Here is a 25859-nt window from a genome sequence, read left to right on the forward strand (position 1 = left end):
AATCGTTTGTAGATGGCAGAACAAGAGACGCTGATGCTACTGTCAAATGTCAACAGAGCTTATGAAGCTCTTCGGCGCAGAGTGATGGCAGTCATCTGTTAATAAGTGTGTTTTTGTCCAAAGGTGCTGTGGATGAATGATTATAAGGAAGTGATACACTCCTAACGTAATCATGATTGTGAATTGGTGATATAAATGTAGCTTCGACCCTGTCCAGGTTAAGTACGTATTCCAGCAAAAGGTTGGTATAAAATGTGTGGGTAAAGTCCAAGGAAAATTCATAACCAAATGCTTTGAAGAAATTCATGAGCATTTTTCCTCATGTTGTGACATCATGCATTAATGAGAAAAGGTGTTTGTTACAGAGAACCTCCAGCAATGTTGGAAGTTGGTGTGCGTGTGGTAAGAGGGCCAGATTGGAAGTGGGGTCAGCAGGATGATGGAGAGGGTCATGTTGGTACTGTGGTTGAAATCGGAAAGCCTGGAAGTTCTACATCTCCTGACAAAACTGTAGTTGTCCAATGGGATTCTGGTTCTCGGACCAACTATCGTGTTGGCTACCAAGGAGCACATGATTTGCGGGTCATGGACAATGCTCCAGCAGGTTAGTATTCTGAAAGCCATGCTTTTTACAAAGTTATGACTGAGTATTATCATGCTACCTATTACGTGTTGAATAACATGAAAACAAGAAATTGAAGGTTGTAGCAAGCTGCCTAATTGTCTTATTATAAAAGCCAGGTTTTCAGGTTGTCACATATGTATAGCTGTGGTGACTTTATGCCTGTATTGGATATTGGCACTTATTTCTGAAATTGTTAATCATTGCATCTTATTTATTCATATGTGATATGTGGTGTTTGATAGGTGGAATAAATTGGTAATATCCTTCTCTGTTGAAGATGTAGTGTAGTATGGATTCTGTAAAACACTGGCAAACCACTTGTCATCATCTTTTTCCTTTAAGGTGTCTTCCACCTTCATGCATTTATTCCACATTTACCAGGATCTTCCTGAGTCGTGTTATGGTAGTGTAATATCAGTTTTGTATTTCTTGCCATTTGATGCCTAATTTCTGGGATGGTGCCTTTGGTAAGTTTTGGATCTCCTGGACCATATTTTTGAAACCTGTTATGAAGGTTGTGCCATTGAGGATGCTGAAAATCTACATATTTTTAATTTCTGCCATTAGAGATTCAAACATGGTAACTGTCTGTACACTTTTGAGGTGCAAAACAGTGGTGAAGTTACTGACATTGAGGAGACAAGTCTGTTTTTTCAAAACGTTGATATCTACATGCAAGTCCACATGGCACTGCAGCCCAGAAGAACATTGAATGCTGTTTTTATTCTGTTTAGTATTTTAAAAAGTAGTCCCGCACCGTAGCCGCGCGGTCTGAGGCATAATGCTTCATTCTGGCGATACGGAATGCGCGCTGGTTCAAGTCTGAGGGGAGAAGACATTTTCTCATGAGATTTTCTACCGGTGTATGGGACAGGTGCCAACCCAGCACCGTGAGGAAATTGGGGAGCTACAATGGGTAGCGTAATTCAGACATGAAAACTAGCAATGGCTGGGGGTTCGTCGTGCTGACCACACGTCATCCTATAATCTGGTTGGATGATCGTTCACCTCTGCTTAGGCATGTGAACGTGAGGCCAAGCTAGTCGGCTTTGGCTCTCTGGAGCTGTTACGCCACAGATTTTTAATTTTAAAAAGTTCTTATTATTAGCGTGTACTTGCCCAAATGCCATTCATACACACTCACTCATGTTCACACATAAATGTGCACATACACAGTTTTTTTATTAAAGTAGAGAGAGAACTTATTTATCATTTGCAGTATACACAATGCATTTGAACAGAAGGTTTTCATCCACAACCATTACAGCTTCGTAGCTGGCTCCTGACAATCTTCTTCTTTATTACGCCGCCTCCTTTACTGGAGGTTGGCGACATATTATGAACAGGATCCTTCCATCCTTTTCTCGGACTCGGACCTGTTCATATATGTTTTTTAGTCAGGTGGTACAGAAGTAGTTAGCCGTTGCCTTCTTCTGTGTGTATGGAGTAATTGTTGGGATGCCACGGAGAAATCGGGGAAGCCCCGGAGGAAACTCCGTGTCGCCTAGACCACGGTCTTGCCCAACATAAGTTATAAATTCGGGCACCGCCGGGAATCGAACCCGAGACCCCAGGATTACAAGGCCAGCGTCTCCTAACAATATGAAAATCACATTTATTCATTTTCTGACAGAATGTTAATGCAGTGTTAATGCTGTTGTGAACAATGCAACTTGACTTTTCGATGAATGCTAATACTGCTTAGGAAATGCCCACTTCAGAGTTGAAATTTGTGTTACCAGGTGTGAAACACCCCAATATTATCTGTGATGGGTGTAAGAAGCATGGCATTGCGGGGATACGCTGGAAGTGTGCGCGCTGCTATGACTATGATTTGTGTACACACTGCTACATGTCTGACAAGCATGACCTACTGCATGTATTTCAGAGATTTGAGACTGCTTCATCAATTGGGTAAGTTCAATGGTTTATGCAGTTTTCCATAGATGAGAAGCACTTGGAAACTATCAGTTTTGTGCTATTTATAGCTGTGAAACTTTGGACTAGTGTTCTGAGTTGTGACACCCAGGGCTGTGGAGTCGGTACTAAAACCTCCGACTCCGATTCTGACTACTTCATGAAAGCTCAATTTGTATTAATAATGGTAAACCTACTAAAATGGCAAATGTCACCATAAGAGATTTCATCACCACCACGTGAAGCATCAGCCTACTTTTTAGACTTATAACCTATATTTAAATATACGTCTAATAGTTATTGCAGAAATTGGTTGATTTGTAGACAGTTTGTATTCCTAAGGTAGCGGAGCCGAAGTTACAAAGCATTGTTCCCACACCATGTGGCCGCTGGCGGCTCACACACCAGTGAAAGTGTTGAAATGGTATTTTCTTAAGATTTGATATCGGAGTCAGTACATTTTTACTGACTCTGACTCCACCTAAAATTGCTTCTGACTCCACAGCTCTGGTGACACCATATGGTCCTATATGTGGTCACATCTTGATACTAAGGGATTCTGATCACTGAATTTCATGCAATGTTGCCTGCTTGTAGAGATAGAGTACTGTCTATGAGATAAGAGTGTCACCCTCAGTGGACTGGTGGTTAGTGTGCTCTCCACTGGACCCATGGTTTGCGGGTTCAAACCCGGCCGAGGTCGGTGGATTTTTAAGGGTTATAAAATGCGTAGCGCATCTTATTTTGAAGGGGAAGTAAAGCCAGCAGTATCATGTCATAGATTTAAGGCATGTAAAATAACCTTATGAGCATGAATGACATGTTTTGTAAGCGAAATTCAGTGGCCATTTCTCACCCAAGTCTCTTGGTTCACTGCTAGATGGCTCTAGCAGATAAGAATCAGGATTGAGTAGAAATTGTGCAGAGGCAGTGGGCTGGCCACTCACTACTCACAAATGAACACTTAAAAGACTGAGATACCTCAAAAAGGAGGCGACAAAGACCCACACTGGGTTGTAGAGCCACAGGAAGAAGAAGAAAAGAAGAAAATATTAGATAAGGTTTTTTTTGTGGTGACAATTTGAATTGCATTACATACAAGACTTCTTCTTTCTCATCTCGCATTGTGCCTTTATAGCGTCAGGGTTGATTGCTCAGTCCACCTCCTCCATTCTCCTGGCGGACAGCTTCTCCATGGAAGCTGTCCGCCCGAACTATCTTTGTTTCTCTGAATCGTATTAAAAACCAAGTGTGGGTGATTGGCCCAACGAGTGGTTGCCAGGTTCAGAGGGGCCGCCTCCTAAGCCACCTGGCTGGCCATCCTCTGTGTTGAGGCTGAGGTTGGTCATTTCCTACCACCCCTGTAGTTCTGATTTTCCCGCCAGTACTCGGGTGGCTGATTGCAGTGGCATCCCACTGGGCGATGGGGTCGCCGCGTCCCTACGCCTACATAGAAGACTTAACAGTGTATAACCCAAAGACATTAGTCCAAATTTGTAAACAAAACTTGTTTTTCACTCTTTGTGGTATGTTTTACATGTTGTTATTTGTACAGGATAAGGTGGGGTAGCTTAGTATAGTGTTTTACTATAGATTGGACAGCCAGGGTTCAATCCCTGGCAAGGGCAAAGGATTTTTCTTGTAGCTTCTGCAACTATACTGTCTCTGGGGCCTACCCACTCAGCCTCCTCTCCAGTAGGTTCTGGGGTTCTGTTTCCTGGGGAGTGTGGCCATGGTATGATGCCGACTACTCACCCTCATGTGGTGTTGAGGTAAAGAATGAGTAGGAGCTATACCTCCTCTTCCTCAGGTGCGTCCGTGGCGTGTAGTGGGACAGCTTTATTTAATTGTGCAGCAAGATTTATTTATTAATATCGTCTGCCTCATTTTCATCTACCCTTTGTTTTCGTTGTAGGGTCGAGATGGCTCCACGAAAAGGTTGTGCCAAAGTACAGATGAAGGGAATTTTTGTAGGTGCAAAAGTTGTGCGAGGCCCAGACTGGGATTGGAGCAATCAAGATGGAGGAGAAGGTAACGAGAGACACTCTGGTTCTCGTTGTGACCGTAAAGTTTTAACTTGGTATGGGGAAAGCAAAGAAGAGAGAAAAATAACGAAGGCCTGTTTTTCAGATTATAATATTTAGTGCTGAGTTGATGATATCTTTGCTACTTTATTTCTTGTGTATTTTGACAATGTTATCAGTAACTCAGGCTTTATATCATAGAATGATGGAATGAATAATGAAATTGAATGGATGTGGGATGTATTTGTGCCTAATTTAACCTTTATTATATGGGAATAAGGGATGTAAGCCTGCGTACTATGGAACTGTCAGCCGAACTTTAACTCTGGGGTTAACGGTTTGGAAGTATGATTCTGCGGAGAAAGCCGGAGTCTGTGTAAGATACGACGCGTGGTTGGTAGTGGTTACAGTACTATCCCAGCACTTTCTTGGAGGTGCTGAGGAAAATCATGAAAAATCTCGGTGAGTATTGCTGGTCTCTGTTCCAAGATTTAAAATTAATACCTCACGAATGTGAAGCAGGAATGTTAACCACCCGACTGCAATGTTCATATATATGTTATTTTACAAATTACTGCAATACTAATTCATCTGTAGATATCTCTCTTTCCTCTGTACTGTCTAAGGTAGAGGGAGACAACTTGTCAGCTATTTAAGAAGATCGATCGCACAGGGAACGTTGATGCTGGTGTTCGGTGCTCGAATGGGCCGTGCTGCACAAGTTTCAGACGAGCGTTACTGATTCCATCAGGGCTGAAGTGAAAAGTGTTGTGTACATGTAAGGGGTACAGGAACAGAAAATGGGTAGATGGATGAAGGAGGACTGACCTGTTCGCACATCAACCGCTATACATGTCATTTCATCCCTGATGGCGGAGGCAGTATGTTCATCTGACACTTTGGCATCACAGTTCACTTCTACACAAAGTCAGCTCCCAAAAGCAGATTTATCAAGAAACACTATGAAACTTTACAGTCAGTTATCACAGAAGGAATCTAAAGATTAGAGTAATAAACGTACGCATTATATTATGGTACGTCTTCTAATAGCAATGTGTCTGGCTGTTATACTACCACGTCTAAAATATGTAATTTTTAGTACAATTCAAGGTTGGTTGTGTGGCTCAGATTCGGGAAATATGTGCATAAATGCATGGAAGGATAACATTAAGTTGGATCTCAGAGGGATGAGTTATGAGATTGGTGGAATTGGCGAAGGATTGAGATGCGCGGTGAGCATTGATATTACTGGTGTTGGACCTTCAGATTCTACAGTCAGATAAATTATTTCCGTGTCATTACTAAACCTTCTTGGGTCAGTCTGCGAATATGAAATCAGAATGTTAATAAGTTTGAAACTAATTCTCGTCAGGCAAGACGGGACGCGTGATCGATATCCGAGGCTGGGACAATGAATCTGGCCGCTCAGTCGCCAATGTCACATGGACCTCAGGCTCCACAAATGTGTACAGGCTTGGACATAAGGGAAAAGTGGATCTAAAGTACGTGCAGGATGCAGTCGGAGGCTGCTACTATCGTGACCACCTACCCATCCTTGGTGAGCTTAAGAAATCTGAACTATGCTCGTGTTTACAGTGTCTGTTTTGTAATGCATGTATTTATTCACAATCAAATGAATGGTTTCATTTACAGTTTTTTTTTCCAAAAAATACAGATGTGCATCATGTTCAAGGATTTAATTTAGATAGCACAAAATAAATAGATAAAGTTTTGCAGATTATTGTACCCTTAAAAGGAGAATGTTATGTAAGTTTTAACATTTTGTTATTATCGATTGTTTTCATGTAGAGCTAAATTCAGAGGCGTCCCAGTGATTTGCTCAATTTTAAATTTTAGGGGAAGATTGTACCTTATATCGGTTGTAAACTTAACAGGTATCAGCTCAGAGATGCAGGGAGGGGCTGCCCGCCAGTCCAGCTCATCACCGCGCCACCTGACATTCAATGTCGGTGACAAAGTCAAGGTGGCAATGGATGTTGAGGCTCTGAAGCAAATGCAGGAGGGTCATGGAGGTTGGAACCCACGTATGGCAGAGGTAACTTTGTTCAGGAGAAGTTATTATCAGTCTCAGTCAAAAGATACAGAATGTGTTGATATTCAGTGGGAATTTAAATATATGCTGCCATGAGTTTAATTAGAGTTGTACGCACACCCACCTCTTCGAAGTCAACATGCTCAAACATTGCTTCAGTTATATCTGTGAACAATTGTAAACTTGAAATTAGTTTTATCTGACATGATTAATCTCGGTAAATCTGGCATCATCCTCGAACATCACGTAAAATATATTACAGATTTCCATCCTTCTTTATCTATAATTTTTAAAGTTCGTGAACCACTTGAATTTTATAAATATTGTGTGCAAATATTTCTTCGTCGTGGTCTGAATGATTGTTCTCTTCATGTTTAATGTCTGCGACAGAATTCTTGTTAAACAGCGAGGACTAGATTATGCTAAACATCTTGCAAATGTGATATTTTAAATTTTTTTGGGATCAGCTTGGGTGACATGGCTTATGCACTGGCAGTCTTTTGTATACCGCCTTATAAATCTTTGTTGCCTTTCATCATATGTAAGCATTGCTTTAATCTTCTTTTTCTTTCATGGATTTAGGCCATAGCGCCTGTTTCCACGTCAAGCGAGTGAGTCTTGCCGCCTTGTTAATGGGCGGCCAACAGTTCTTCGTCCGTGTGGGTCGTATTGAAGTACCGCGCATTGCTTTAATAATATTATAATTGCCATTTCAGAGTTAGTTTTACTACCTAAAATGAATGTTTTAGTCCCTGAACATCCAAAGTCTAATCGTGAGTAATCATCAGTATAATGTGTCACTGTTGGTTAGTATGTCGGGAAGATGGGAGTCGTTCATCGAGTGACCGAGAAGGGAGACATTCGTGTTCAATATGAAGGTTGTAACAACCGCTGGACCTTCCATCCTGGGGCACTCACCAAGGTCAACGTATTTGCTGTTGGTGATGTGGTTCGTGTGAAGCATGACCTCGTCACAGTGCGGAACTACCAGAAGGGCCACGGCGAATGGATTGAAGTCATGAAAGGGGTGGGTTATTGTTTTGTGTTGTGTTATAGCATACCCAAATTATACTAGGTCGTCGTAAATCCCATTTGTCAGCCGCATTCCTGTATTTTATTTTGTGTTATATTTGTACAATATGTCCTCAGTAGGTGAAGTGTGTTAAACTTGCTCTACGCTTTTGGGTTGTGTCTTGCCGTCTGTGGGGCTTGTCGTGGGTTTTGGCATTCCTGTTCATCCAGAATTTTCTTGCTTGTGAAAATAAGTTTGTATTACTTTTGAAAAACTTTAATATTGAAAGTGCATGTTATTTTCTGGAATTTTTGAAAATATGCTGTACAGAAGTAATCACATTTCGTACTTCTTATGACAGTCTTATGAATGTGTATTTTCATTGACAAAAGGCAAGAAGTTACCGAAATGTGTTTATGTTCCTGTTGATCAAAAAGAAAGTTACTAAAGTTGTTCATAAACATTCCTAATGTACTGAAATGAAAATATGTGCTTTGGCTATTCACATTTTTTTGAATATCAATGGTTTTTGTATCAGTAACATGAGGAGAATCCGTATCCTATATGTAGTTATGGTAGGATCCTCTGTGCAGGCCCACATTTCACTGACTTGCCCCCGCCGTTTTGACTCTGGGAACAAAAATTAAGTAACCACTAGTCCACCGAGGGTGACACTAATGTTATGTAGTGTAATGTTTTCTTGTTGATTTTAAATGTAAATAAGTTTGCATGTTTGTTACATCACTACGCCATTGATATAGTGTCATGTAGGGTATAGTATGCACACAAGCTTGACTCTAAAATCTCTTATTTATTGCGTGTGTTTGTATATGTTTTTTGTTGTTACAAAATCACATTACGTACGTGCTGGATCCCATGAACCAGGAGTCGCTTACAGTGAGTTTTGCATCTCATTCTGTGCAGGCGCTTGGCAAGTTGGGAAAGGTGATTAAGATCTATTCAGATGGGGACCTGCGTGTCAGTATTGATGGTCAGACGTGGACACTCAACCCACTTTGTGTTCAGCTTGTCCCGGGCTCAGCCACCGAGCTCAGCAATACAATGCATGCCAACACGAGAGAAGAACATGCCAGTAAGTGATGATGACCGAACCTTAGCTTCACTACTCCTTTGTGAGGAATTGACACAACCGAGATATTGGCATGTGGAGTAATACGCCACGCAACACATGCCAGCCTGTTGAAGTCATTTATTGTATAAAGATATTTGTTATCATAATATTAGCTGAATGGACAGTTTATTTAATCTTGACGGTAATGTTATATTATTGGAAGTTACCTTGTTGCGACAGGATGAGATGGTGTCTCAGTCTAACTGTCGCTGCTAATGCGGCCCATTGTCCATTCCCCAGATAATACATGAGTGAATATGGAGCAGTGATGGAATTATATTGACAGAGGCAAACTAAAGTACTCAGAAAAAAAAAGTGTCCTAGTGCCAATTTGACAACTACAAACCCTACATGGATTGAGCTGGTTGGAAACCCAGGCTTCTGCTGTGAGACGCCAGTGACTAACCGCCTGAGCTCATGCATGACCTTATTGTTATACAAAATTGTAAGGAAGTGTTGTTGGTCTTACTGGTGTTACAGTTAAGATAAGTGTAATCATGCAGGAAGTAAATAAGGTGTACTGTAGGTACTCTTCTTTTACCTTCAGATTGAAACTCGGCTGAACATGCATTAACACGTTGTTCCTCCTAGTATAGTGTAGTAGAGCGTAGAAAACTAGAAGGGCCCTTCTAACATAACATAACATAATGAAATCTGAAGATTTCTGTCTTCTGGGTTGTTACACTGTGTATCTGGCGATCGTCCCGATGACGGAGGCAGTATGACCTCTGAAACGTTGGTTAACATCGACCAGACTACACAGCGCAACAACCCAGAAGACAGAAATCTTCATACTCACCGCTGTGAAAACCTCAAATCTTACATAATGAAATCTCATTTAAAATGTAAATACCCGGGAGGAACTGCAATGGTAGCACCACACATTATCGTTTTAAATGGAATGGGTAGAATATTAATTTCATGAATGGTGTGTAATTCAACCTATTCACATGTCTCTATTGTAATCCATTCTTACTGTTGGGTTACCGCAGTAACTGTATGTTGCAGACCCCTTGGCATCGCTGTTGTTAAACCTGGTGTTGGGGCCGCAGCAGCTGGAAACGACAAATATGGATAAACTGGTGCGAGAGGCAGCCCAAGGTCATCTTGATGTGGTTAGAGAGTTTTTTGCGAAGTACCCTGACATGGTGGATGGCCGTAGCGGGGGCAAGACATGTCTCCAGGTGGCGTGTCACCAGGGTCATGTAGAACTTGTGCAGTTTCTCCTGTCAGCAGGTTCATCACTCGAAGTCGCCGATGACGACGGAGACACAGCGCTGCATTACTCCGCGTTTGGAAATCAGCCAGAGATAATGGAGATTCTGCTGAAGAAAAATGCAGACATCGACGCCGTGAATAAGGGACGATGCTCGGCTCTCCACGTGGCAGTAAATAAGCAGCACCTGCACTGTGTAGTCATGCTGCTTAAGTACAAGTGTAATGTCAACATACAGGACTCTTATGGTGATACAGCACTGCATGACGCGATAGGGAAGGACAGCGTCGAGATCATAGACATGCTGTGTAGTGTGCCAGGTGTCGACTTCACGCTAAAAAATAAGCGAGGGTTTAATGTCTTGCACCATGCTGCTCTCAAAGGGAACAACTTTGCCACAGAGCGACTGCTGGGACGAACTCGGCAACTGGTCGACGTGAAGAAGGATGACGGATTTGCAGCCCTCCACCTGGCGTGTTTGAATGGGCACCGAGCTGTAGCAGACACGTTGCTTGCACAGGGACAGGCAGAAGTAGACCTTCGAAACAACCGCAGGCAGACACCACTTCTGCTGGCTGTCTCGCAGGTATACCATCATAATCATAGCTGATTGTCGTCAGTTGTAGCATTTTCAAAATATAATACTGTGTTTTACTGGAACTGTTTTTACGTCTGAAGATGGTTGTCCTCTGGGTTGCACTGTGTAGTCTGGCAGAAGCTTACCATCGTTTCAGAGGTTCTTGCTGCCTCGATCATCATGCCACAAACAGTCGAGCTATGACCTTAAATGAATTAAGAAATTCTGTGTGTCCTGAGTACTATTGATGCTTATAATTTTGTTGTTGCCATGAAATTTTGTATGGATTTTTCTGTGATAAAAATGGTTTATGAGTAAATCATGTGAACCGTACTGGTTACACACAAAAGTGATTCAAATAAGACTTGAAAAAGAATTGTGAAATTATTCGTTTTTGGGCTCAACAGGCACATTCGGGAAATAAGCCGAAAAAATATTTCTGCTCTTTTGTAAAGTGGTCATTAAAATTGTCTGATTTAAATGAAAATTTAAATTGCTTGACGGTATTTTTTGAGTTATCCAGTATAATACTTGATAAACATCGGTTTATCCGTTGTTCTTGTGTATGTACAGATGGAATGAATCTCATAGATGCTTCACAGGGTTGCAGACATGCCTGAGAAGAAGCTTCATAATTTAAACTTCTCACTAATTGTTATAAGGGTGATCATATCAGGGAGAATGATAATGGATGGGGCATGTATCATATTGTGTGTGTGTGGTCCAGAGAAACATATCTGCTAAGCTGAAATGCTGAGCTCAGTTTAGAAAGGATAAAATTGATAGCAGTGGCCAAGTACTAAGGCAGTTTGCTGTTTTTTTTTATAGTTTTAAAATGTGCAACAATCATTTTAGGAAGGGCGTAACGCTGAATCATATTTTTTTCCAGTCGCTATTTAATTAATTTCTGCTATCTGTGTCTGGTTGCACTGAAAATGATGAGGACTTTGTTTAGCTGATTTCATAAGCATTTGTCCTAATCTGTTATTGTGCTGTTCATTATTATAAGACAATCCTACTTTTATCAGATAAAACCTTAAGTCTTATATTTGGGCATATATCATAATAAATATCAGATAACTGAGGTTATTACGCTGCATCTTTACATGGATGTAACCCTGAGGTTACACATAAAAGTGGTCATGATTTCTCCATGTGCATTTGTTTCTAGGGCCACTGTTCTGTAGTGGAGCTGGTAGTCTCCATGTCCGCCGACGTTGATGCAGAAGATGAAGATGGAGACACTGGTCTCCACCTGGCTCTTATGAAACGGGCAACTATTTCAACTGAGATCAATGAATTAGAGGCTCCTATTATCTATGGAATCTTCACGCAACTTGCAAGCCAGACTGTGGAGCACCTGGTTGCACTCGCCATTGCATGCTATCTTGTCCAGGAGGGTTGCAAGTTGAACAAGAAAAACAATAAGGGAAAAACTCCCTTAGACCTAGTTCAGAACACTGTAATGGCTGATTTGTTACAACAGTATGTGACACCTCGCAGTGTTGGGAACGAGCCTTTAGCTAGGGGTCTGACGGTCGACCCAGAACTTGCAGTACAGTCTGACAATGGTAGTAGTACATCAGCGGTAGAGAAGAGAGCCCCTGTCCCTGTTGAATGTGCAGTGTGTTCAGAGTTGGGTGAGGAGAATGTATTGTTTGAACCCTGTGGGCACCGGATTGCCTGTGAAGATTGTTCCGCCCGCATGAAGAAATGTCTGCGCTGTGGCCAGCTTGTGACAAAGCGACTCACACACGGTCTGTTTCTGTGGTTATATATATTAAATTGTTTCAAAAGATTTGGAGATGTGTATCGCACAGATATAATATTTTAGAGTGTGCAAGGTAGGCTGTTACTTTACTAAGTCTAATTTCTGATAGATTTACGTAAGCTGAATATTAACAATAAATCTAATGCCATTAGTCTCTGCGATGTCTCCTCCATACAGCCAGTGTAATTTGATTTGTATGTGGGCTAATGGATGGCTGGAGATATTCTGTTAGGAATCTACGAGGCTCGTCCACAAAGTAAGTTTTCCTGGGGCCGTTTACAGAAACAAAACACAATTTCATGGAACTATTTGTTGCAACAGATACAGCAAGTGTCCAGCTATTTTTCAACATATTCGCCACCGGAATTGAGACATTTGTCATACCGTGGGACCAACTTTTGAATACCTGTGTCGTAGAAGTCTGCCGCCTGGGATTGGAACCACTGTGTGACAACCATCTCCGCCTCTCTGTCATTCTCAAAACGCTGACGCTGAGCGGACAGGAATTTCTTGAGGTGTAGGAAAAGATGGAAATCACTGGGAGCGAGGTCCGGGCTGTAGGGTGGATGATTAAACACCTCCCAGCTGAACTCCTGCAGGAGACTTGCTGTCCGTCGAGCCGTGTGCGGCCTAGCGTTATCACTGACCGCACTTCACAGTCGGCGGGAGCTGGAATAAGAACCTCCATCTTCAACAGCTGCAACGATGCTACTGTGAGAACGCGGGAAGTACCGTTAGTGCATGCGCCATGCTACGTCATTGCTCTATCACGTACGCACAGTCGCTTCGCGCAATATAAGGTTTGCTAGCTGTGGGACGAGTGGGAAACTTACTTTGTGGACGCGCCTCGTACTTTAGTCATTCAGCGGGACACATGGACAAACTGTGTGGTCTCAGTGTTTCTGTGGGCTCTTCTCCATTTCTTAACTGCCCAATTTATTTTCTTATGTTTAGCTTACTGAATGTATCTGAACAAGGTGATACCCTTCTCAACATTTAATTTAACAGAGGAACACTTTTTTAAGATTTAATGCTTTGATAATTTTAAACAATCACTAGGGTGCAGCTTCTTAATTCCGACGGACGTATCTTAACATACTTTGTTACTGGAACTTGTCACTGTATCAGGGATTTTCCTGTTTCTGCAGATGGGCGTGTGATTGCTTGCAAGTCACGGCAGCCCAGCACAGAACGACTCCGATACCTGGAGTCTAAAATAGCTGAGATTGAGGAGGCACACTGTTGCTCCATCTGCATGGAGCGGAGGCGGAATGTGGTGTTTCTTTGTGGCCATGGAGCATGCGAGAAGTGCTCCACTACCCTGAAGATATGTCACATGTGTCGCAAGACCATCACCAAGAAGATTAACCTGTATTAGTATTGCACTTCTGTGAAAAAGGTACTTAAAATTGTGCCCTTGATTTAGAGGATCCCCTCAGTGAGGTATAAAATCAGTGGTAGTTTGTGACTTAACGAGCTGGCTGCCAGACGTAAATTTGATATGATAACACACTGGTGACTATTACACTACACCCGTCCCATTTATGTTGTTCGGAATACATTATTTCACTCCGTGATGACTGAACTTCCTTATAAATGATATAATCCTGTGACCCACTGAGGCGTCTTGCAGCACTGAAATCTATTCTCAGGTGCCCCACTGGAGACCCTCATGGGAGCCATTGTGTTAATAGTGGTCACACTGTTAGTGTGAATGACATATCCATCTACCTAACCCAATTTATTCATAGCTGTGAGTTTGATACAGGAACGTAGACACAGAAATAGAACAGATAGCTGTGAGAATAATGATCTAGGTCTTGCCTTAATAAATTATGGTGGGTGGAAAAATATGAACGTCTTGGAAAATGGTATGTGTTTGAACCTGAGCATATATATTCTGTGTCATGTGAATGGTACGGAAGATAGTTTCAGATCTTAAACTTTTATATTCAACAAAATAACCACAAAATGATGGTACATGCATTGTCAAATTGCATATTTCCTGAATGGCTTGTTGTCGAAGAGTGTAATGGTAAGACGGATGGAAAGAAAACCAAAATGAAATGTAAACCCACCATATCTGCCTGATATAACGCATACGTTTATCTTCAGAATGTTATCTTCTTCCTCTAGTGCCATTTTCGTTTTATGTAGGATGATGGTTTTTAACTCCACATATTGACTGAGCATTTAAATAGATATGTGAAAGAGTGAAGTGAAATATTTTTAAAATTTGTTTAATGCATTGATAGTCTAGAAAATATTTTTTAAAGTTTTTAACTAATTTGTAAATACATTTTTTTTATTTGTGCAGTTTAATCATTTAGAATTCTGTTACAGTTATATGTAATTATTAAATCTGAGCAAGTATGGTAGTAATTCTTTTAATCTTGAATGCATACAGGAAGTGTTTTTAATGCTTGTCTGATTTAAATGTGTTGTTTTATATTTTTACAATATTATTTGTTCTGTGCAGAGGCAGGGACTTTGTGATGGCTCAGATGGCCACGTCGAGCTTACAACATGTCTGTTGCTTCCTGTAACTTGACACTGAACCGTCCTTCATGAATCTCGGAACAGAAGAGGAATTGGCATTGCAGGTGGTGTAATTACACTTGGCAGCACTTTGTCAGAGAACAGATCAGGCCTTGGTATGACAGCGCAAATTTCTTGTAGTTTCTGAGGTTTTCATTTGGCATTTTGGAATGTAACTGTAGCAGGTATCATGCAAGATGATAGATTCATGCGACAGTGGTGTTTCTTTAACTTTCCGCAACAGCTTTATGCAAAATCTGGGATAGTAGTACAGTGAAAGCTCATTATTTCAGACCTTGTAAATGTAGTAAAATCTGTCCAAAAGTGGCCATTTTTAAGTATGAATAACCTCGTAAAGGTGCAACAAGTAATAATACTTACATTGGCAATATGGAAAATTTAAATATCTAGTATACAGCCTGCTAGATGTGTTTTATCCTCTGGTTGTTTATTTCTGCACCTTCTCATGTTAAAATGGCCATAGTTAAATGACATCTTAAGATACTGCATTTGAGCTAAGAATATTATGAAGCTTGTGAGACAGTAGTTATGTGTATAAATTCATTAGTTCTATGCATGTTACAGAATGTTAACATCTAAGGTAAATGTAGGTTATACAAATTATGAAAAGTTTACAAAGACGTGAATGGGTTTGTAACGAAAAGTTTGAAGTTTGTTGGTATATCGTTCTGTTTTGACAGAGATGCATACATTATTCTTATTGAATTTGGTATACCAAAGAAGCTAGCAGGTTTAAAAAAAATGTGCTTAAATGAAACCTGTAGCAAAATTCGTATAGGTAAATATTTATCTGAGTCATTTTCCATCAAGAACAGTCTAAAACAAGGAGATGCTTTGTCTCCATTGCTCCTTAACTTTGCGTTACAATACGCCATCAGGAAAGTCCAAGATAGGCAGGAGGGTTTGCTATTGAATGGGACACATCAGCTGTTGGCATTTGCTGATGTTAATTTGTTGGTATAAATACAATAAAGGGGAACACAAAGTTTTACTAGAAGCTAGCAGAAAGGTTGGCTTAAAAATAAATTCAGAAAAAACTAAGTACAGTGGTTTCTGGTTATTTGGGACATATCAGTACTAGAACTCTTTGGCCCAATTAAGTAGCTGCCCCAAGTATGCGAAGTTCCATGTAAAGAGTTAAAAAGATTTGCCCCAATTAACAAGAATCTACTGTACATGTTAGTGTCCCATCAGCAGACAGTCAGGCAAAGTCATAAGAGGGTGGCTAATGAATCCTTTGAAAGTATGACACAGTTCAAATATTTGGGGACAACAATAACAAATCAAAATGACACTCATGAGGAAGTTAGGAGGAGATTAAATTCTGGAAATGCTTTCTACTTCTCAGTTCAAAATATTTTGTCTTCCTGTCTGATTTCTAAGAACCTGAAGATTAAAATATGCAAAACAATAATTTTTCCTGTTGTTTTGTATGGGTGCGAAACATGGTCTGTTACTCTGAGGGAGGAACGTAAATTGCAGGTGTTTGAGAATCGGGTGTTGAGGAGGATATTTGGGCCTAGGAGAGAAGACGATGGGGCATGGAGAAAACTGCATAATGATGAGCCTTGGCCTCTAAATCAAATTTTTAAAATGTTAAATACACTTGAGGTGTTTCAAAATTCTTCTGAGATTCTATAACCTCTTATTAAGATATGATCTCTGTTTTGTTTGCCTGACTACAGTTTTTATTTCAGAATTTTTGAATATGTGCTTCAAAAGAAATATATGATTTTTTATAAAGATGCATCTATTTCTTTAAAAGCGTGGAATTAAATTTAGCCAGCATGAGGTAAGTTAATGAATAATGAATTGGAAAGGATACAGAAGGAAATAGTCATTGCCTGTTTCAAGGCACTATCCTGGCATTTGTTGTAGAGACTGAGGAAAACCATTGAAGAATTTAGTTGGGGTAGCTGTAGTCTCTGGCTGGATTATCAGTTGCTAAGATCATGGAAGAATCTGGGATACCAAAACAACTGTGTATGAAATTACCAAAAGTAAAAAAGTAAAGTAGTCACACTACACGCCACGTAAGTCGCTTGAGGGGAGAGGAGGTATAGCTCCTACTCATTCTTGACCTCGGCACTAGTTGGGAGTAAGGGGTCAGCATTGTGCCCTGGCCAGGTTTTCCCCGCAGGAAAGGACTCGATGCAGAGACTAGAGGAAAAGTCCTCTGGCCCCGTCGGGGATCGAACCCCAATCGTCAGCCTGTAGCTAGTACTGACTGACCTATCCTGGCTCATCTGAAATTACCAGTGAACAAATTAAAGAAACCTGAGGCTTGCTAATTGAATTATCGTCAGATCTGGACTACATTATCTGCAGTGTAGTCCAGACTAGTGATGTTTTACTACCATAAAGTACACAGTAATTTTTTTCTCTCTCATTTGAGTAGTCTTCTAAGAGAAATGTGATTAAGTTTAAGAACTGGACCCGTAACTTCTAGATGGATAAATTACAGATGAGTCATTGCGTATGTAGTTATAAATTTTGAAGTCTTGATCCAACTACCAAACTATCATTCTGGTAGTAGAACATGAAGATTTAACTCACACTAACAATAAATGCTCCTGAGCCATTTCTATCTACCTTATGTTCGTACAACTATTATCCGTACACGTCATTTGAATATTTTCCTTCTTTTTTCTTTTTTGTCCAAATGACCATTTCCGAAAAGGTCCCTCCAGTGAATTTCCATATTTATTTCTTGTATTCCTTATCTTAGCCAAATGCCCTGCTGTGTAGATTCTTGAGTAGGTATTTATTTTATGTTATGTTATGTCTTGTATGAGCTGCAGCAGTGACTTGCTATAGTCTGGGTGACTGTGAGTCAATTCCTGAGTGGAGCAGATACTTTTCTCTTTGACACAGCGACCCAGACCATCTTTGAAGCCCATCCAGCTTCCTGTCCAATTCGTGTGTGACTTTTGTATGCATTTTGGGGAAAGGAAACGAAGTCCAATGCTGATCAGAGAGCGTCATTTGTGTCATTTTGTACAGTAAAGACATAAAATAATGAATATAAATCATGTTGACTTTGACACAGTTATTAAAATGTGCTCGAAAATTCCCACTCCGAATGTTAAGATTCGTGTCTGATCCCGAGTTGTATTAAGTTGAAAACTCAGATTGCATTTTTGAGCAATTCACTTGCTTCAAAGTATACTTACGTCAGACATTGTATGAGAATGTAAATGATGTACATCGCAGTGTGTGGATTCTGCTCCGTGTCTAGATGGTTTTCATTATGGTAGCTATTGTATGGTTGAACCTGGAAATTTTTCACTACAGAACTTTCACACAAAAAATAAAATTAAAAATGAAAATATCTGTTAGTATAACAGCCAGCCTGTGATATGTAGATGAAAGTAGAGCCAACTTCTGAAAGATATTTCAGACAATGGGTATGGAACAACATTATTGCGGTGTATTTTATGAAACCTTTGTAGCTGGGATTGCTAACCTTATGCCTGCAGGCACCTTGGTGCCCTCGGAAGGCTTTTGAGGTGCCTGTGCCAATTTTGAATATTCTTAGGGAATTTTAAGTGTAAGTTTTCGACTATCCAATAGTTGTCACAATCCTGCAATATTTTCTCTTGAACTAGTTGGTATGAAGGATGTGAGAACATAATTAGTAAGTTATTTCAATTTACATTCATAGTTTGTAGTTTCCTGTCACACAAGAAAGGCTGGTGGTTGCTGTTTTAGAGAATCATTTCCTGTTTTGTTAAGGAGGAAGGGATATGGATGTGTTTTACAGAAGCTTTGCCATTCACCTCAATTCCTGGTGGGTGCCAGCACCTTACTTATTGACAAAACTGTGTAACACAATAAAATTTCCTCGCAGTTACTTGGTATCTATTGCCATTCAGTGTTTCACCATCTGTCATTAATAGGTTTGTGCCTGATAAAGTTCATTGTCTGGATGATTTTGGAACATTTTTGGAGATAGTTTGACATTGTAATGTGAGCCTGCTGCTTTTACATTTCAAGCATAGTTTGTGTGTATATATATGCATGTTTTTTGGTATAGTTCTGTCCCACACGGTGCTGCGAAGCAATAATATTAATACATCGAAGTATCAGCCCCAAAATGTGTGAGGTGCACTTACTCCAACAGGTTTTTTTAAACAAGATGTTCATTTATTTATTTAAAAAATCCAGTGCCATGATTTCTTAAAACGTCTTCAATCCAGTGATCTTCATCATGTGTAGTGTAGATGTTTTGTCAGAGATGGAAATTCACGAGTTTTATATTGTGCATGTGGTGTGTGTGAACATTCTATCAGATGTACTTCAAGAACCTTGCCCGTTGACTTGTGTTATCATTTCCACTTCATTACATCAGGCTGCGCTGATAAGTGACAGGAAGAAATATGTATGCGATGGAAGTGTAAGAAAAACACAGATGGAGAATGCATTCTTAACAATGATCCATGTGTATGTATGTGTGTATTTGTAGAAGTATTTCTTGGACCCTGTTTCAGAGCCAGAAATGTTTCTTATTTATGGAAGGGCAAAAATGACTCCTCCTCCCCACTTGTTTCGTGTTCAGTCACATGTTGTAATACCAGTACAATCACTGAGTGGGTTTGTATAGATGTATACTCAGGAGGTATTTACCAAATCTGAGATTCATTACAGAATGCTGGGATAGTACTTCAGATAGGACATAACAGTTTCCTTTCAAATTCTTACATGATGATCATTTACCTTATTTGATGCTAAAATGTGAATAGTTGAAATAGCATTGTTAAGTAATCATTGTCATGGAATAAATTGGTGGTGAATTGCAAACCATAACCTCAAATGGCTGTACCGGTACAATCATGTGTAAATAGTACAGACATCTTCCTCAACAGTGCATACATCAGTGTTGCCAATATAATGATACTGTTTATGGATTGTGACAGATATTGTTAGGTTAGGTTAGACTGGAGTTGTTTTCAACACCAGAACATTTTTTGGAAGTAGAAGAAATTGAACGTTGGTCTTAAACATGGCTTTAAACTAGTCACATATATTTTATTGTAGGTAAGAGCAAGTATCATGTAATGCAATACATGACCAGGTCAGTCAATGTACCATTTGCATGAATTATTATGATTGGCTGTCCATATCATCTTTCTCTCATTGACAGGGTATATAATGTTACTGTTTGTGATCTGCTCTCAGCTGATTAGATCTTAAGACCTGCTCTGGTGTAAACATTCAGCCTGGCACACTGTGATGTCTGTTGCCAGTTTACTGTTGTGTTGTTCCTGTTAGCAGCACAGTTTGTAGGTTATGTTAGGTTGCATTGGCCTGGTCCAGTTACTTTGTCTATAAATTCCAGCTGCTTTCATCATCTTATGTCAGAACAGTGCAATAATGTGTAAGCTCTGACACAGGATCATTCAAATGTTCATTATTTTTTTATCTGCTGCTATGTAGATGTGTTCATTTGGATGCGTCTCTCCACTTGGGTTGAATTGACGAGTGTCGTCCCTTGTTGATATTTTTTAAAATTTATACCACATTTCTTTCACATGGAAATTCATGAATGAACCATATGGCGTGTGCCTAGATTTTTTAAAATATTTGTTTGTGTGATGCAGTAATCTGAAATGTGTTCTGTGCACAAATAGCCTTAAAATCTGATGCATCTCTCAACCCACCCACCCACATACATGCACACACTGTCGTAGCACCATTAAAATGTATATACAGTGTTATTCTGCTACTAGATGTGTTCATTTATATGCAGCTGACCACTTGGATGGAACAGCTGTCAGATGTAATGGTCATAGGACTAAACTGTGCTGTTACGACAATGTTGCTTCAGTTTATCATAATCTCAGGTTAAGTCAGGCCTCCTCCTTACTTGCGTAGGAAGTATGATATGGTCCATCTTTGCTTTCACAAGTTAGATTAATTGACCACATACACCAAAAAATTTTATTTGCATATTTTATTGGTAAATGAGAAATTTAAAAGAAGAGTTGAGATTTTGAAATTCATAATCCAGTTCGTCCTATTTCGTCTTTCTCCAAACTTTATTCTTGGATGTTTCATACATTACAGATCCTAAACAAGAGATGAGGAACGAGTGAGCCTTTTATTTTAATTTCGTAAGTGGCTTATAGTGTTTGCTTATTTATTGATGTGTCAGATGTAATTTATTCCCGGAATTTAACTTTGACTGTTCCTAGTCCTGGCTGGGAGACTTCGTTCCTCTGTGATGACATGGAATTGGTATAATGTGGATCTTTCTTAGGTCTTGAAACTTGGCTATGTGCTTGGCATTTTTTATAATACGACCTTGAAACATTGACGGGAGCAGTTACAGTGTCTGCCCATTATATTACACATGGAAGTAACATTATTTTATGCTAATTTTTGGCCCCTGTGATTAATGGAAAACTGAATGAGTGGTTTTATTTTCTGTGACAAGGGTTTTATACTGTTTTTTTTTCTCTCCTGAGAGTGGAACTCCTTTTTGTGGTGAGCCAAATGTTTGTTTAAAAACCATTAAACTTGATCCTACCTGCATCTGCTATTTGGAACCTTTCAGATGCTGTTGTAATTGGGGATGGAAAAATCCTTGGTGCTTGGTTTTCCAGTCCTTGAATTTAACTAAAATATTGTGTAAATATGGTAAAGCAAAGTTTAATAAGAAGCTTATAAAAGTATTCTTTTTGTGCCAAGAACTGCAAGAATTTGTTTCCATCTTTCCTGTCGGTGTTTTGCAATAATCATTGAAATGTAAAGTCAAACACCAGGACATTTGGAATGCCAGAATATCTTAAAATGCTGATTGATTTCCATATGTAAATGAGAAAAATGATTATTTTATATTACCAGAAGATTTTTTTCTAGCAATGATCATTGGTATGATGTACTGGCATCATAGTAGGATTTGAGGTTTTCTCGGTGGTGCTTCTGAAGACGGCTGTCTTCTGGGTTATAGCACCATGTAGTCTGATAGAAGTTTACCAATATTTCAAAGGCGACTCATTACCCTGATGATCGGGGCAGCAAGGACCTCTGAAACGTTGGTAAACTTCTACCAGACTGCATGGAGTTACAACCCAGAAGCCAGCCATCTACTGGCATCTTGTTTATACAACCCTAAAGTAATGAAAAAGAAGATTGAAATATGTTACCAGCAGCGAGACAATAATGGAAGTTGAATCAAGACTCAACTTTATTTTAGCACAAACTTAGTGGTTCTTAAAAAAACAGTCTATACTGCTCCAGTATCATTTGACTACACCTTCTTTATTTCTAGCTAATAAGCACTGCGTTCGCCAGTAATTAAGAAATTCAACATGACTAATACCATTGCCTACGAAGCCAGTTCCGTCCTATTTCACTAAGATCTGCTGTAATGTTGTTATTTGCATCTCCGTTGTAGTTTCACAAGTAGCAACTTGTCATGAGGTTCCTTCACCAAACTCTGTCTTTCTCCTTCTGAGTTACATGTTCAGCCCATCATAACCTCTTTCTTTGTATCACTGTCCTAATGATACTATGTGATCTGATCCACGTAAATCATGAAACTGCTCATGTAAATTCCTAGTCACTTACTTGTTTTAAAAACTTATAATTTATATTCTTCTTTCAGGGTTAGAGACTACATTTCATAACCATGTGTAACAATTGGAAGAATTGTCTTTTGTGTAATTTTAGTGTTTTAGAAGTTATGGAGGACTGGCAGTTTTGAAACTCAACTTTTTTAATTCAATAAAAAATTGCTCTACCTCCAATAATTTTGCTAACTCATGGTGCAAGGATCTGACATATTTATACATTTGTGCTCATTTGATTCCATCACTGATGGTTGCACATCATTTCAAAACAAAGTTATTTGAACACTTTTAATTTTATAGCAACATTCAGTAACAGCGACAAAAAATTTTCAGTTATATCCCGTTATGTAGCTTCAGGTTATTTATATTACATCGATGGCTATTAAACTTAAGTTGTGCCTGGTTGGTTATTAAAACTAACATAATATATATACACATTGAACATGGCTGTCTTCTGGGTTGTGGCACCCTAGTTTATTTGAGAGGGTTGACTTGTCTACATTTAAGAAAATTTCTCGTATAAGAAATGACCAAATACTGAACTTGATTATCATTAAACCTTTGTCCTCTCATATCAATTTTTTGAAACTATTTTCCAGGTATGTTCCAGTATGTAAATGAAGACAGACAGCCTTATGGGATATGTTGCTGTGTAGTGTTGTACAAGTTGAATGACATTTTAGAGGTTCCTACTGCCTTCATTGTCAGGAAGATGATGTTGGAGGCAGTACTACGCACCTCTAAAATATCAATCAATTTTTATGAAGATTGTTGTCTTCTCGGTTGTTGCACTGTGTAGTCTGGTAGATGTCTACCAGCGTTTCAGAGGTCGTGCTGCCTCCGTTATCAGGGCAATGACAGAGGCAGCATGGACCTCTGAAATGTTGGCAGACTTCTACCTGACTACACGGCGTAACAACCCAGAAGGCGGCCATCTTCGGAATCACCACTGTGGAAACCTCAAATCCTACAATTTTTATGAAGCTGCATGGGGCAGTATCCCATGAGGCTGGCGTTTTCATACTCACTGTCATGTCTGCTGTGTGTTGTGCTGTAAAATTGTAAATGCTCACTATCTGCTGTTAGTAGTGTGAGAGGCATGACACACACAGCTACAGAGATCTGTGTTACGACTGTGACTAAGATTGAAGTAATGGCAGGTGCAAAGTTTGAATGCACTTTCTGTGAGTTATAAATACTTGTAATATGAAACTATTACTGCACTCATTAAACAGAAAGCTCACTGTGTTTGACCAAAACATTTTGCTGTTTCAAGGTGTTGAAGTTTAAGGATCTTGTCCTGCCATTACTTTTTCAAAACATTTTTTAGATTTAAGGGTTTGTACAAATTTATTCATGGCCGCAAGCCTGTTGTTGAGGCATTTTATAATGGTGTGTGCTCTGAACTTATTCCTTACATGTCTAAGGTTGAGGGCACCTAGAGTTGCTGTGTCTGCCCCCAACTTTCCAAGTAACATAAGTCAGATTGGTGCTGTATAGATTTTTATGTGCTTAACGACTCATAGGAGTTGTAGTACGTTTTACTTATTACTGTAAACACGCTTTTATCAGCTGTCAAGTCCGCTGTATTGTATCTTACTTCTGACATCTACTGTGAAACTTTTTTATATCCAGTTTATGAATATTATGTATTTCTATTGTGATTATTGGAGGATAAGATTTACAGAAATTTATTCTTCTTTCCAGTTGACGACTGTTATATCTGACAAAGTCCAGACTGTAAATTTGGGGGATACCAGGGCCCTGCCATTGTTTGGAGTCTACTTTAAACTGTATGTTCCACTTTGATATTGTCCTGTAATGGAGTCTGTCTTACGAGTGGTCCATACATTCTGGATATCCTCCCTTGTTAGGTGGACAGACATCAAAAAAGGCCAGTTACCGTAACCAGAGTAAACAGAATGATTCAGAAGCTTCATAGCAGATGCCACCAGTATGAATTTATCTTCTTGATCAATTAAGCTTTAATGATTCAATTTTATTAAACTTGAGATATGAGTAAGCTTTACTTAGGATCCTGTAACTGAAAACAGTGAATGTGAGTGAATGGATTTGTGCTGTAATAGCATCATTTATACTAAATGTGCTTGTCCTTTTAACAGGTTTTTAGGTCAATTACATGTAATGAAATATTGTGAAATCAGGTGTGTTGATACAGAGAAGTGTTCCTCTGTTTTGGCCGCTGCGTCTGTCTTCATCATCAGGATTGGTGCGGTTGGTGGCATAAATTGACATATTTATTCTCATTAGCCAAAATCTTACCAAAGAGAAAGCTGTGGGCGGTCAGTCAGTCACCCGTGAGACAAATAACTCGCCGAGTGTTGAGTAACCTGAATGTGATTGTTGACTCTGTACATCGCTCAGCATTTGGTCAGTCCGTAGCCGTTGACAACAGGGCTCCATTGTGTGTTCCTTTCTTCCAGTTTGTCACTTATCACTTTATTTCCTGGTGATGGACGCTGCCAGGTTAGGAAATGTGGACAGTTTTGTTTCGCACATTGACATTGTTGCTAGCCTGAGAATACTTCACTGCCCGTACAGATAACTCTTTGTTGAATGTTCAGCCGTTGTGGTTTCCAACAGGATAGAGAAACTGTTATAGTAAAGATGACTAGTAAGCAGTATTGTTATGAAGATGGTTCAGTTTTTAGGTTAGGTTTTATCATAATGTCGCTACTGGCTAGTTTTAGATACAGACACTAGAATGCAGGTGAGAAAACCATGATTTCTAGATCTGACAAAAAAGACTCGCCTTTTAATGAGTTCTGTGTATGGTTATCTCAACTAATACTGTCAACTAGTTTTAGATAAACATATTTCTATCTTGTACAGGTGATTTGTAATGATATGCACAAACTTAATATTTTATCCCTATTGTAGACACATTAATGCTAAAATTCCATAATCATTACATCAAACTCTATCTTGAAAAGAAAGAGAGTCATTAATGGATTTATAAAAATTTGCATTATTAATTTTTGCTCGTAAAATTTTTTATAATGAAGCACATGCTGTCCACTTGGCTCATAATCTGAATGCAGAAACACTCTTTCAAAATCTTCCAAACAAAATTTAACACAGTTAACAAAAACACAAACAGAGGATGTAATGTCACCCAGTCAATCAGTGAAAGTAGGGGACATACATGAGTCAGTTTACCAGTTTCCCATTTTTGTTTACAGGACATAATTCTGTTTAAAAAATTTTGTATTCTAATAGGATTTGTAATAATCTGTTTCTTTTACATTTATGATTCATTTCAGGCAATAAAATATTTGAAGATTTCTGTCTTCTGGGTTGTTGCGCCGTGTAGTCTGGTCGATGTTTACCAACGTTTCAGAGGTCATACTGCCTCCATCATCAGGGCAATGAGTATGA

The 25859-nt window shown here is 39.4% G+C and overlaps 1 protein-coding gene across 2 annotated transcripts; it reads left to right on the forward strand.

The window, feature by feature from the left end:
* The first annotated feature begins 21 nt into the window (after nt 1-21).
* Nucleotides 22-25172, forward strand: mib2 (E3 ubiquitin-protein ligase mind bomb 2). 2 transcript variants are annotated; one of them, XM_022078927.2, is made up of 12 exons: nt 22-241; nt 366-604; nt 2368-2539; nt 4458-4573; nt 5939-6124; nt 6462-6622; nt 7431-7646; nt 8556-8724; nt 9772-10565; nt 11728-12313; nt 13476-13726; nt 14807-25172. In XM_022078927.2, the coding sequence occupies exons 2-11, from the start codon at nt 379-381 to the stop codon at nt 13703-13705; spliced, it is 2856 nt and encodes a 951-aa protein (XP_021934619.1). In that variant the 5' UTR covers nt 22-241; nt 366-378; the 3' UTR covers nt 13706-13726; nt 14807-25172. The 2 variants fall into 2 exon arrangements, with proteins under 2 accessions (XP_021934619.1, XP_021934620.1); XM_022078928.2 differs by having other exon boundaries at nt 22-222.
* The last annotated feature ends 687 nt before the right edge of the window (nt 25173-25859 follow it).

This window comes from Zootermopsis nevadensis, unplaced genomic scaffold (assembly GCF_977971745.1).
Source record: "Zootermopsis nevadensis isolate Lab colony 2312 unplaced genomic scaffold, Znev_1.0 Znev_ptg000016l, whole genome shotgun sequence".
NCBI lineage: Eukaryota > Metazoa > Arthropoda > Insecta > Blattodea > Termopsidae > Zootermopsis > Zootermopsis nevadensis.

Bases quoted from the DNA above. Each gene is read 5' to 3' on its own strand.
- mib2 (XM_022078927.2), top strand. From the start codon at position 379: ATGTTGGAAGTTGGTGTGCGTGTGGTAAGAGGGCCAGATTGGAAGTGG. The intron at 605-2,367 runs GTTAGTATTCTG...TTGTGTTACCAG, and splicing joins CATGGACAATGCTCCAGCAG to GTGTGAAACACCCCAATATT. The intron at 4,574-5,938 runs GTAACGAGAGAC...AATTCTCGTCAG, and splicing joins CAATCAAGATGGAGGAGAAG to GCAAGACGGGACGCGTGATC.